General features: G+C 38.1%; 1 protein-coding gene across 4 annotated transcripts in view; it reads right to left on the bottom strand.

Moving 5' to 3' along the window:
• The window catches only part of EPB41L4A (erythrocyte membrane protein band 4.1 like 4A), a 229,509-nt gene that overhangs the window by 53,204 nt on the left and 163,752 nt on the right, over positions 1 to 12,553 (bottom strand). For all 4 annotated transcript variants that reach the window (XM_081052913.1, XM_081052915.1, XM_081052916.1 and 1 more), the window contains exon 13: positions 174 to 264. In XM_081052913.1, coding sequence (XP_080909039.1) covers positions 174 to 264 — 91 coding nt within the window. The remainder of the gene's footprint in view (positions 1 to 173; positions 265 to 12,553) is intronic.

Genomic DNA, 12,553 nt, shown 5'->3' with positions numbered 1-12,553 from the left:
GTCCTGATGTTTTGTAATTCACTGGCATTTTATAGGATCCTATGTCCCCCAGACTATGTTGATCAAGAGTTATTAGTTAATTATCAAAGGGAAAAGATTCTTAACCTTGCCCAAAGGAACAATCATCTTTGTGACAGCATATCATGTGATGTGCCTTCAGTGAACTGACTGACCTTTTTACTGGTGAAGGTGCAATAATTTTAGTTGTTCCTTCGTTTTCTCCATTTTCCATGTTTGCAGTTACCCGATTTAGGCTGTTTGATCCTAGTGGCAAAGAGGGAGAAGGAAAGATGAAGGAAGGAGACAGTGATAGGAAAACAGAAAGAAGCAAAAAAGTTATTTTAAAATGCAATTTTAGGGATGTCACAGCACATCATATTGATAAGTTGTCATTCAATCAATAATGAATTGAACAATAAATCTGAGGTGCTATATTGTGACCTGTAAAACCCTCTGTCCTCATCATAACAATGTCCTAGGGGGTCTAGGCTATGACAGCACTTTAAAATGGGACTGTTTGAGATTTTAAGAGTTAACTAACACCCTACATCATGGACGTGCTTTACTTTAGACTGTCAAAACAAGATTCTAAGATATTTAGTGCTATATCTTGAAATGTAAAACATAATAATTGATAACTATGTTGTAAAGAAGTTGCCATTTCTTGATGTGCTATGCTAGCGCCCATTCTAAAACAAACAAAAGAATGTTTCACACCTGAAACTATGAAAATATTCCAACTCATTATACAGATGGCAAAATAAAAGAGTAATATAGATATGATTTGTATCACCTAGGCACACAGAGGTTTCAAATGTGTTTTATGCAAATACACATAAAAGCCAAAAACTGACTTTTTAAAAGCAGTTAGCCCACAGATTTGCATATATGCTAGGTGGACCAGCAGATGGAGCCACCAGCAAATCATGATCCAAATAAAGATTAGTGAAGGGGCTAGGCCCATCCAGAAGGTCTGGATCCCATTCTCAGAACAGAGGCTGACATGCCTTCAGAGATCATGTGTGGGCACAGCTGATGACTCTTCTTAAGTACCACGCACCTCACTCTGGGAGGTGCAGGGGAAACCATCAAGGGGGCGCCTGAAGTCCTTTTTCAATGAACTCTTTTCCAATGCCTGTGTGTCCACCTCAGAGAAGCACCTTGCAGGGGTATATCTACAGTTTGAGTCCTTCAATCCAACGTGTAATCAGCACTAACCACTGATAGTTTTCGAGTCATGAGATGAATTTGTAATACTAATAAGAGCTAATATTTATTGGGCACTTATTATGTATGAGGTGCTATTCCAAGCACTTCATGTCTATTTTTTACGCATGCAATCCTCAAAATAATCCTATGAAATACTAACATTATCCCCATTTTTAAAGATTAAAAAAAGATGGACCTTTCCCAAGGTCCCATAGCTCACAGGGTGGAAGGGGTGAGAGGTGCGGGGCGGGGGGGAGGGCGCAGTTTTGAAACCCAGCAGTGTGGCTCCAGAGACTTACATCTAAACCACCACAACACGTGCCCTCTGTGTTCCACCCTCAAATACTTAAAAAGTCTGTCTAAATTAAGGGCCCATGGGGAGAATCAGACTCTTTAGAAGACAAGCAAAAAGAATGTCCAATGAAAAGAACATCCCATAGACAACTAAGAAGAGAATTTTTTCTCTCCAGGGCAACTGAGCCTGAAAGACGACAAGAGAAACATTGAGCACCCCCATCCGCTCTGGAGCCGTCTGCAGGCATGTTTGGCTACCCATCAGGAAAGATAAATATTAATGAATACACCCTGGACACAGTGAACCAGAAAACAGTGGTTTCAAAGAAGAGGTCCAAAAAACTATTATGTTAAAGAATCTGATGTGGATTCAATATCTGATTTTGGTTCCTATTTTGTAATCCTGAAATACAAAGGTGAGACTGAAGATACATGTGGCATTAATTCCAGCTCATTCTAGAACAACACTCAGAATCCAGGCATCAGAAAAGAATAACACTGGAGTCTATGGGAAATTTCACCAGGAAATTCCCTTGAACTACCCCCTGTGCCATCAGACATTAGCAGTGGCCAGACACTGTCGATTTCATCACAACCATTAATAAAATCATTAGGGCAGATTCCCAGAATTCCAGGCACAGATTTGAGATGGAGCTGCTTCTCAAATGTGGAAAACTCTGTGTGGTATGGCCCTGGGGCAGTGGTGGAAGGGATGAATTCACGTGTGCCCCAGACAGCAGGTATACCCAATGTTAATATTTTTAATTATACCTAATATGTTTTTTTTAATGTGGCATTGTTCTCAGTGGGTATTATTAATTCATAATGTAAATGAAAGGGACTTTCATGTAGCTAGGGCTAATATTTATTCCCAAGCTGGGGGAGGAGGAAGCACAGCAGACAGACCAATACCCAGTGCCATTAACCCCAAATGAAGCACGGAGGAAAGCATCACGTTAACCAAAGCTCTGTGTAACTTTCTGAAGAATAAGCCTAGGTTTGCTCCAATCCCCATCTCTTTAGACTGACGAGTCTTTTCTTAGTCTAACAACTAATCATCTTGGGGAAAGTAAGGTTGCTGAATCATTTTCACCTACTTTCCTTCCATCCAAATCTTGCCCCCAAAATTAGTGAACAGGTAGACAAACAACTGAGCAATATTTTAAAATAGAAAAATTTCCAACTATATATGTGAATACAGTTTCTTAAAGAAACCAATATTTGGTTATTCACAATATACAAATCATAATTTTTAAGATGGAAATACTAGATGGATTGTTTTCTAAAAGACTTCAAGGGAGAAAGAAAATCATGTGCATGTTCTCTCTGAGACACTCACAAACAAAACAGCCAGCCTTCTTCAAAATAAATTGTTCAACTGTCAGAACTATTTTACTAACACAACAATTATAATTGTCACATACATAGCATAAATGAGATAAGGTATTGCCAGTAATACAGTCTAATTCATGGTTCTTTTATACTGAAGACAGTGGACAACTAACTAAAAATCTGCTTATATGTATTCCCCTACTCTATTATAACGTTTGAACTGGACAAGCCTGGGTTTTAAAAGCCTTACTAGGAAAACAGACTTACAAGGGGGAAAGCTACTTAAAAGCAATAACTTACGGGAACACATAATTAGTGAAATTTTATTATACTACCATTTGAGAAGAAGGCTAAGCAATTCAGTAAAGCTAGGTTATTTGTTCATTATTGAAATATGCAAAGGTGAGAAATACAGGTTATGCATTATTTAGGTTTACTGACTTCCAGTTTTGCTGACTACTAACTTTTTCTCTCCTTATCATCTACCACCTTCCAGAATCATTCCTTCTACATTAGCTCAGATTCTTGGGTTATAGAGAAGAGGTGATCTGACAAACCCGAAACAGTAAAGAACTCATGTCTTCATGTATTATTGGCCACAGAGCAGTTCCATTTTAAAGAGGAAAAGGAGAAGCCAAATATTAACTAAAATAATTAACTGATAACAATGGAATTTCAGGCACCACGCCAGGAGATATTTGGAGGTTGGAGAAATCTTTTTTTCCCATTTCTTTTTCATTGTAAATTATAACAGGCCACGAGGAAAGAATATATCATACATATGTAAACAGTGTGACAAACTATTATAAAGTGAATGGCTATTTAACCACTCTCCACTTCAAGAAATAAAACACTGAGGGCAATTTTCCTACATTACACAAATCATTCCATTTGGGGCAACTCTTTCTTTTAGATAAAGCCAAACAGTTGTTTTCCATTTAAAATATCTAGAAACAGAAATTATTATATATTCATTTCATAAAATATTTATAGTATACAAAATAAAATTACTAATTTTTAAATTTTTAATGAAAGTTAATAAGGCTTCAAAATATTTTTAATGAGGTATAATTCACATATAACATTATATTAACAACATAATGATTTGATATTTGTACATATTGTGAAATTATCACCACTACAAATCTAGTTCATATCTGTCACCATACATAATTATAAAACTTTTTTGTGATGAGAATTCTCCTCTCTTAGCAACTTTCAAATATGCAATACAGTATTGTCAACTACAGTCACCATGCTGTACATTACATCCCCATGACTTATTTATTTTATAATAAGGTCTCAAAATCTTAATAAAAGGAGACACATCACTGTGCCCCTCTCCCCATGACTGCCAGCACAGTGTTTTCTACGTGGCAGGTACTCAATGACAGTCCATTGTTATAAAAGCTGTATTTCTGTTTCTACTATTTTTTCCACTAGAAGGGAAAATTCTGGATAATTATGTTTAAAAAGTGTCAAAACTAAGACCAAAAATATCTGGATGAGGTAATATGAGAAATGAGGACCTGGGCCATATCCTACAGGACTGGGCTGCTTTATAGAGCTTTCTAAACAGCCTTATGCTATATAGGACGCTGCTCTTTCAAATGACAGCCACAGATGACCTGTAACAAAGATCAGCTCTTGATACACCGTTTTTAAGACTCCTACATAAATCTGTACGTTATTTTAGTCAAAATATTAAGTGTAGCAAGACCACTTAGAATTAGGAGCATCCAAATCATTTTACATATTGTTCCTATTAAAAACACAAAGGGCTTTATTTCAAGAGGCTGGTCACACTTGGAAGACTCAGTTTATCCAGGGACTGCTATCGTTTATTAAGGAACCATATCTAGCTCATGACCTGTGATTTTTTTTTTCTTTTCTGGACTGTTAGATACTACAGCTTAATATGGGCCCACACAGTTCCCTAGTGTCCAATCTTCCATGGTCTCAGTTTTTTCTTTTTTTAGCACCCTATACACACATGCTTCCAACCTGTGTGCCTCAGACCACGGCCAGGCTTTTGTGTGGCGTGGCTCTGTTCATGTTTGAGTGCCCTCATCTTACGTGACCCTCACCTTCAGTGCAGGAAAAGTGGCTGTCAGAAACAGGATCAACTCTCCCAGGATCTATTTAGCTACATGATCTGAGGGCAATTCTTAAAAGTCATCTCTGTGATGTCAAGATTTGGTGATGAATATACATGGATTTTCAATTATAAAAACACTTTGCATTTAAACAGTATTATGAGTGTCACAAAATTTGTAGCTCAGTTTGATATCTGTCAACCTAAATTAAACCTTTGATGTGACTTAAATGTTGCCATTGATTTTTAACTTACAGAATGGACATGGAAGGTAAATATATGATATTTAAATGAAAAAGCATATATATTTGCAAGAAAGAATGCCTTATTTTGTTATATGGGCTAAAGGACGAGTAGCCGATAAAGAAAGCAGTATTATAATACATAATTTCACTTTAAGAACACTCAAATATGATAAATTTACAAATGTTTAGGCTAATTTTTATGCCACTTAATCCATATCTTCTCTTCTCTAAACTTAAATAAATAAATGAATAAACTCTATCTAATGCTTAAGATAAATAACCAGGACAGATTATAACAATTCCCAATACAACATATTATTAGGTTTTAGTAAAGCCAATCTAATTTTATATGATCTAACCCAGTATGACTTCTCAGAAGAAACGTGATATTCATGAATTAAGAATGAGCTAACAAATGGAAATACACTTTAGCTCTATGTCTCACACTGACAGTACAAAGTCCCTTTGCTTTGGTTTCAGACTGCCCTGCCCTTAGACTGAGTACTATGGGGAAAATGGCAGATAGTACAACAAATCAGCCAATTAAAACAAATATTTTTCTAACACCACAAATTAGGATCAAAAGTAAAATGACCAAGAAAACTATATATGTATATGTGTATGTGTGTGTGTGTGTGTGTGTGTGTGTGTATAAAATTTTTTTTCCTCTTTTTTCTCTTCTCTATCATCATGACAGGTTTTATACTTGGCAGAATGCTCATTAAATTATGTAAAACGAAACTGAATTTCAGAACACAAGTTGGAAATAGAGGTGTTATTGAGTACAATGTTTAATTCTTTAAAATTCAAATGCCTGACATCAGCCCACTCACACTAAAAAGACAGCCAGACCAGCACTTTTCTTGAGAGTTTCTGCATTTGAAAGTCCCAAGGATGGTATTTAAGCACAGTTGGCTTATTATCACAAATACACAGACTTTGAAGACACTGATTTGGCTACATGTCAACTGCAAGATCAAACAAGGCAGTCTGCTAAAAAGCTGGAGGGTAGATTATAAAGAATGGGTGTAGATGAGAAAGATGCTAGGAAAATATATCTATGCATAAACAATCCCTTCCCTTGTTGTCTGCTTCCAATTTCTTCTTCCCCAACCCAACACTCTCCTGGATCCCTCTGCTTTCCTCATGACCACAATGATCAGCTTGGGAATAAGTGAGGGGGAAATGAAGGCGCTTCATCGGCTGCCCTCCACCAGAGCTATAGAGGCATACCCACTGAGTTAGGATTACTCACAGGTATGGGACAGAATGCCAGGTTCAAAAACAAGAAAGGCACTTCTGAGCCTGGGAAGGCATTTCCCCACCCCCTTAAGACCCACAGAGTAGAATGAAAGGGTTCTACCATCTGAACAACTTGTAGTCTACATCTGTGTATGCCAGAGGGGCTGCCAGGTGCAGAAACAGCAGAGAGACGCCCATCTTTCCTTCCAGCCCTCTTAGACCCAATGACAACAGCCATCTGTGAATGGCTGGCTGGAAGTGGGACATGTGGCAAATCACTTAAATACCAAGTTTTTCCTCCTGTGATATGAGGACACAGTGTGAGGGAAGAGAATTGAATAAACGCTTACATCCTATCCTGGTAGTAATCCTGCACTCCTCCAACCGCTCCAACAAGGCCACACGATTTAGAGCAACTTTACAGCAAACCTCTAGCCATCTTCTCTCAAGCAATTTATGCTCACTTGGTCTAGGGCAGGTGGACAGTGCCATACCTGGGCAAAAGTTGTTTCTGTTTCACAGGAGTGTGCTACACCACTGCTTTAGAGGGTTTTGTTGTGTGTGTTTTTTATGCAATTGTAATAGTATATAAAGTACATATAAATACAAAATATATATAATTGTATATACGATTGCTTTTAAAAGGCTTATTTAACTAAGACAATATTGGGAATTTTTTTGTTTGTTTATTTGTTTCCAGATTTGAGCTTCTATCTAGGAGGCCTTAACTCGGTGTTCTTCAAACTATTTTACCCAAGTACTCGCTCACTAAAAGAATTTGAAAAACTATATACCTCAGTGCATGTTTCTAAGAGTGTCTAACATTTTTCATCAAAAGTTTAAATAATACCAAAGGATGTCATTTGCAGTGTATAGTAAATATTGACATTTTAAAATGAAACTGCTTCATGACTCTCTTAAATGTATCCAATGTAATAAAATACCATAGAAATTTGATACCCATAGTCATCCATTTTAAAAGTACATGAAATGAGTTTAGCAGTTGGAGATTGCATAGCACTCTTTTTTCTCCTTGTATTTGCATTTCAATTTCAGCTCCTGTGCAAAAATTTATTCCAAAGTAATATGTTTTATGCTTGGAGTTCTTATTCGTCACCCTATTTTACATCTCTGTGACAAAAAATGGAAATAAATCAAACTTTATTTCCCATGATCATAAAGCTCTAGGTGTTAAAAATTTCTTCTGAACTAAGTTATCATTACAATTATTAATATTATATTAGTATATGATACTAATGCTGATAATTATTAAACAACATAATTTTTGTTAAAAAAAAAAACCGTTAATGAGACGAGCAAGAGAGTTTTGTTTTCCCGCTGATTAAATGGATCATATCCATTCAAGGATATTATTTTCTGCTATAATGAAACAGTTTAGCAACAATTCTATTCCTTTTTTTTTTTGATAGATTCTCAATGCTGAGGAACCTTGTTCACCTGAGTAGAGGTTTATGTAAAGTATTCTGTTATGAAGATATCACCGTTGTCTCAAAGAACTTCTAAGAGTTACATGTAGATGTATATAACTCTACAAGTAGTGACATATTATCTAAAATGATTTTGAGTGTTGTATCAAGTGACAATCAGTTGGGTCCTCCTCCAATTTTGTTGAAAGCCAAAATGAGAAATGACTTTGAAAAGGATGTGCCACTTGATAATTAAGGTCATTGACTTGGCCAGCGTCAACCCAGGAGGTTTAACATTTAAGAACAAAGCAGTATAAGAGATTCCGGATGGGGAAAAGGTCTGCCTTTCTTTTAGAAAATGGGAAAAGGTCCATTGGGATAGGGCAAGCTGGAGAGAAGAACCCACAAGTCTAGTGCCACAGGCAGGTTCCTTCCAGGAAAGATAATGTAGAAATTGATTAAATCAAAACTGCCTGTGCCCATATAACCCTTACAAAGCCCTCTTGCACCCCTTCCCCACCAGGAGTTGCATACCCCACCTTGATATCTTCTGTCTTAATCCATCTGTCCTTCAAAAACCACTTCCTTCACAATAGTATTATGGATTACCTTTAGCCATAAGCAAATTACCCTTTGGGACACTTATAACTCTTTCCGTGTTCCATTCTATGACTCTTGTCACATGCTGCCCGCATTTAAGTACGTCTTAAGACACTTCTCCAGTCTGACAAAGCATCTTAACAACATACAAGGTTGAAAATCATACAAACCTAAATTTGTTCCTCAAGTCTTCCAATTCTTGGACAAGTTATCAAACCCCTCTACGCCTCAGTTTTCTCATCTGTAAACTGGAGCTATCACCATCTACTTATATAGTGATATGAGGATTAGATTCTATAATTTACAGAAAGTGTTTAGCACAGTGCTTGGCATTTAGTAAGTGCTAAATAACTGTTGTTTTACTTTTCTATGACTAAATTCCTCTAGATCAGGAGCCACGTTTTATTCATTTTTCTGTGCTCCATGGAATAGGGTCTCTGCTGCCTGTTTTTTCCAATAATTCTTCCATTGTTCCATAATCAGGAAACACTGACTGCATGCCCTGCAATTTAAATCAGTTCTGACACTATCTACCTGGATACAGTGTCAGATCCCATGGGTCAAGGTCTCAGTTCCACAAGACTGTCCCCACTTCAGACACCAATCAAAAGTCCAGGTTGTTATCTGTGCTTCTGACCAACTGGCTATAAATCAGAAGTTCCTCCATGACGCTCTCCCCCTGGTTCGATTAATTTGCTAGAGCAGCTGACAGAATTCAGGAAAGCAGTTTACTTACTAGATTGCTGGTTTAGTAGAGGATATAACTCAGCAACAGCCAGATGGAAGAATTGCATATGGCGAGGCACGCAGGAAGGCCCAGAGCTTCAGTGGTCTCTCCAAGAGCACCACCCTTCCTGCTTCTCCAGGTGCTCACCAACCCCTCAATACCCTGACCTTCTGGGGTTTTGTTTGTGGAGGTTTCATTACATAGACATGATTGATTAAATCATTGGCCAGTAATACTTGATTCAACCTCCAACCTCTCAGCCCTTCCTGGAAATCATGGGGCGGGACTGAAAGTTCCTTTCCTCTAATCACTCAGTTGGTTCCCCTGGCAACCAGCCCCCATCCTTAGGGCATTCGAAAAGTCACCTCATCAACAAAAACTCCAGTGTGGTTAAAGGAGCTTGTTACGAATAACAAAAGTCACTCCTTTCACCTTCGTGGCTCTTATCACTTAGAAAATTCCAAAACAAAAATAATTTTAAAAAACCCAACATTCCAAGGGTTTTAGGAGCTCTGTACTAGAAACAGGGATGAAGACCAAACACATATTTCTGATTATAAATCACAATATCACAGGTCTTATGCGAAAGAGGTGTTCAATATAAATTCTTGTTGAATGAGAAGGGAAAGGGAAAAAAGTGTCAGTTACGGTCACTCACTAAAACTATGGCATTTAACTTGAATATACAATAGGCCTTTAGTCTTGCTTGCTCTTCTAATTTTGGTTGCTATGCATGGAATGCTAAACACTTCTAGGAAGAGTGGAAACATTAACTTTTTAGAGAAAACCTAACCAGGGTTGCCATATATTAATAAATCTTTCACAGAATGAAAATAAACATCAGCTTTAAGGCAGAAGAGAAAAGAGTGTCAACAACAAAGAACAAGAGGCTGGAATGTGCACCTGATATGATCTACCTAACGCTCCTGACTGCCGGTTCCCCTCTGTGCTAAATAAAATGTCCCAAAGCACTGACATTTTCTTAAAAAAAAAAAAAAAAAAAAGGACTTGATGTAAAAGCAGGCTGACCTGCTGCTCCTCTAAAATGAGCAGAACATACTGTCTTCTCAAGAATATCTGAAGAAATAAGTAGATCTAGTGGAGTAAAGAAATCCCACAATAATGGGAAAGACACTTTAAAAAACACCTAAATTATTTGATATGTTCAAGAAATTCTAGGCCTCCCACCCTTTTTATTTTGCATTTACTTTCCAAATGTGTGTCCTCCCAAGACCTGAGTTCAAATCCTGATGCTGTTCTTACCAGCTTGAATAAGTACTTAATGTTTCTGAGCTTCAGTGTTCCCAGGTGTACAATGAGAATACCAGCCACCTTCCACACAGGCTTCCCAAAAGATTATAGTGAGTAATGTTATCCACTGTTGAGGTGCAAGGAAACCAGCTCAAATTAGGGATTCATTCTAAAGACACAACAGGATCTCAGAGACTGCAATTCATGGCTAAGTATCCTCCCCCATCCTTCTCTCTAGGCGCATGGTCCATCCTTCAGTGTTACTCAGTGAGTCTATTCTCCTTGCTCTGCATACCAGCTTCTATGTTCACAGGGAGTTTTGTACTAGCAGCCCCAAAAGGCATGGCTCTCCCCAGCTGAGTGACTCATCCTCTGGTCTCCAATTACAGCTTCTCTGGAAAAGGAAATTGGTTGGCAGGTTTCCTCAGGGCTCCCATTCTCATATCAGGAGAGAAGAGGGTAGGGGAGGGGCCACTGTTACAGAAGCTGTCTTCTTACCTCTGTAGGACCCTTGGTCTCAAGATCAGCATAGAGCACTGATCAAAGTCCCTGCTCCTCAGCGACAGTAGCTTCTCCCTCTTTCCTTGTTTCACCTCCTCTCCCCACTCCTACCAAAGAAACAGTGAGCCCCGGGAACTCTGAATATTTTTCACACTGATACCAGTAAGTAAGGCTAGCAGTGCCATAGAAATCAATCCCAGATTCCTCAAAGTCTGAAGAAAATGCTGGGGGAGAAATCACCAACATGAATCCGGAGTCAGATGGTAAAACAAAGGTGTGGAATCCTCAGGTGCCATCTGCCTAAGAGATCCATGTCAAAAGAGAAGCTCAAACAGGGTAGAGACACACCTTTGAACCCCTGAAGAAAAAGGGATGAGAGGGCAGGGAAATTTGCCTAAACAGTTAGTAAAATCCTGGCAAAACCTCAAGAACTGACACCACAAATGACAGCCAAGGTGGAACCAATTCATACTGCTGATTTCTAAAAGTTCCAGTAGGTTCCGGAGAAGACTAGTCTCTGGTTATGTTCATTCACACAGAAGTCCAAAGTAGAGACAAAGCCACGCAAAACCCATTCTGAAAGGTCTCTTTTTATCTGTACCCCACAAGACAGCACTAATTCCTAACTAGGCGTTAATTAGAGCTAAAATTTCAGTTTCATCTGGTCAACGTGGACTAAAAGAATAATTTGAAAACTGTATTGATGCAAAAGTTGTTACAATTCATTTCATCTAATTTGTCAATAAGAGTTTCATTTGAATTTAAGTTTTGAAGAACCAGCCCTGCTTTTGTATACAAAAATATCATGTATTTCCAATGACAAAAATATATTTTGTGATCTGGCAAGATATTTTTCACAAGTCTATAAAATAAAGCTTCCTGAAAATCTTTTTTTTTTTCTTTTTTTCCCTCCATATTTGGTCCTTTCCACTCTGGGACAGGTAAGCCAGACAGAAGAAGAGAAAATTATAGGAAGAAGAGGGGTCTTTAAAGTTTATGTACCCAATTCCTTTACTTTACGGATAATGAGATGAAAACTCAGAATGCTGAATAAGGTGTTACAGACCAGCAATTCAAGTCTATTCACATCAGGTACAAGTTTGTTTCTATTTAGTTTTTTCTCTCTCGCTGTACCGCATGCCTTTTCAAAGCAAAAGTTTATATAATCAGTCAAGAGACAATCTAGGACTCCCTTAGCAGGGATTCTTACAGCCAGGGTGAAGAGAAAGTGGGATCACAGATGTGGACTACGCCTCATAGATTATCCAATTTTAATTTGTCACCTCGAAGGAGAACAGGCACAAGCACACTCCCTCTAAAACAAAGTTAACACTCTGTTAAATTTCTAGAAATCAGCTCCAAAATCACCCTCAAAAAAACTCTTGGTCAGAATGCGTCGTTCAAATTCTCTTGTATGAAAATTTATACGAATGTCTTCCCTTCCTGTCCCCAGCCATCCCAGGGAAGATAAACAAATACTGCTCAGTACCCATCAAGCAGCCAGTGGGTCTGAGAGCTAGTAGGGCACTGTCTTTTTCCAGACATTGCTCACAGTGCCTAGTGATTCTCAGGTTCCAGAACTTGGTACACTTGCAAATCAGTTCACCTCTTTGGCCTCAGTCACACTACG

This window comes from Rhinolophus hipposideros (genome assembly GCF_964194185.1).
Source record: "Rhinolophus hipposideros genome assembly, chromosome: 7".
Taxonomy (NCBI): domain Eukaryota; kingdom Metazoa; phylum Chordata; class Mammalia; order Chiroptera; family Rhinolophidae; genus Rhinolophus; species Rhinolophus hipposideros.
Note: the sequence above shows the minus strand (reverse complement) of the source record. Positions and strands in the feature narration are given on the sequence as shown.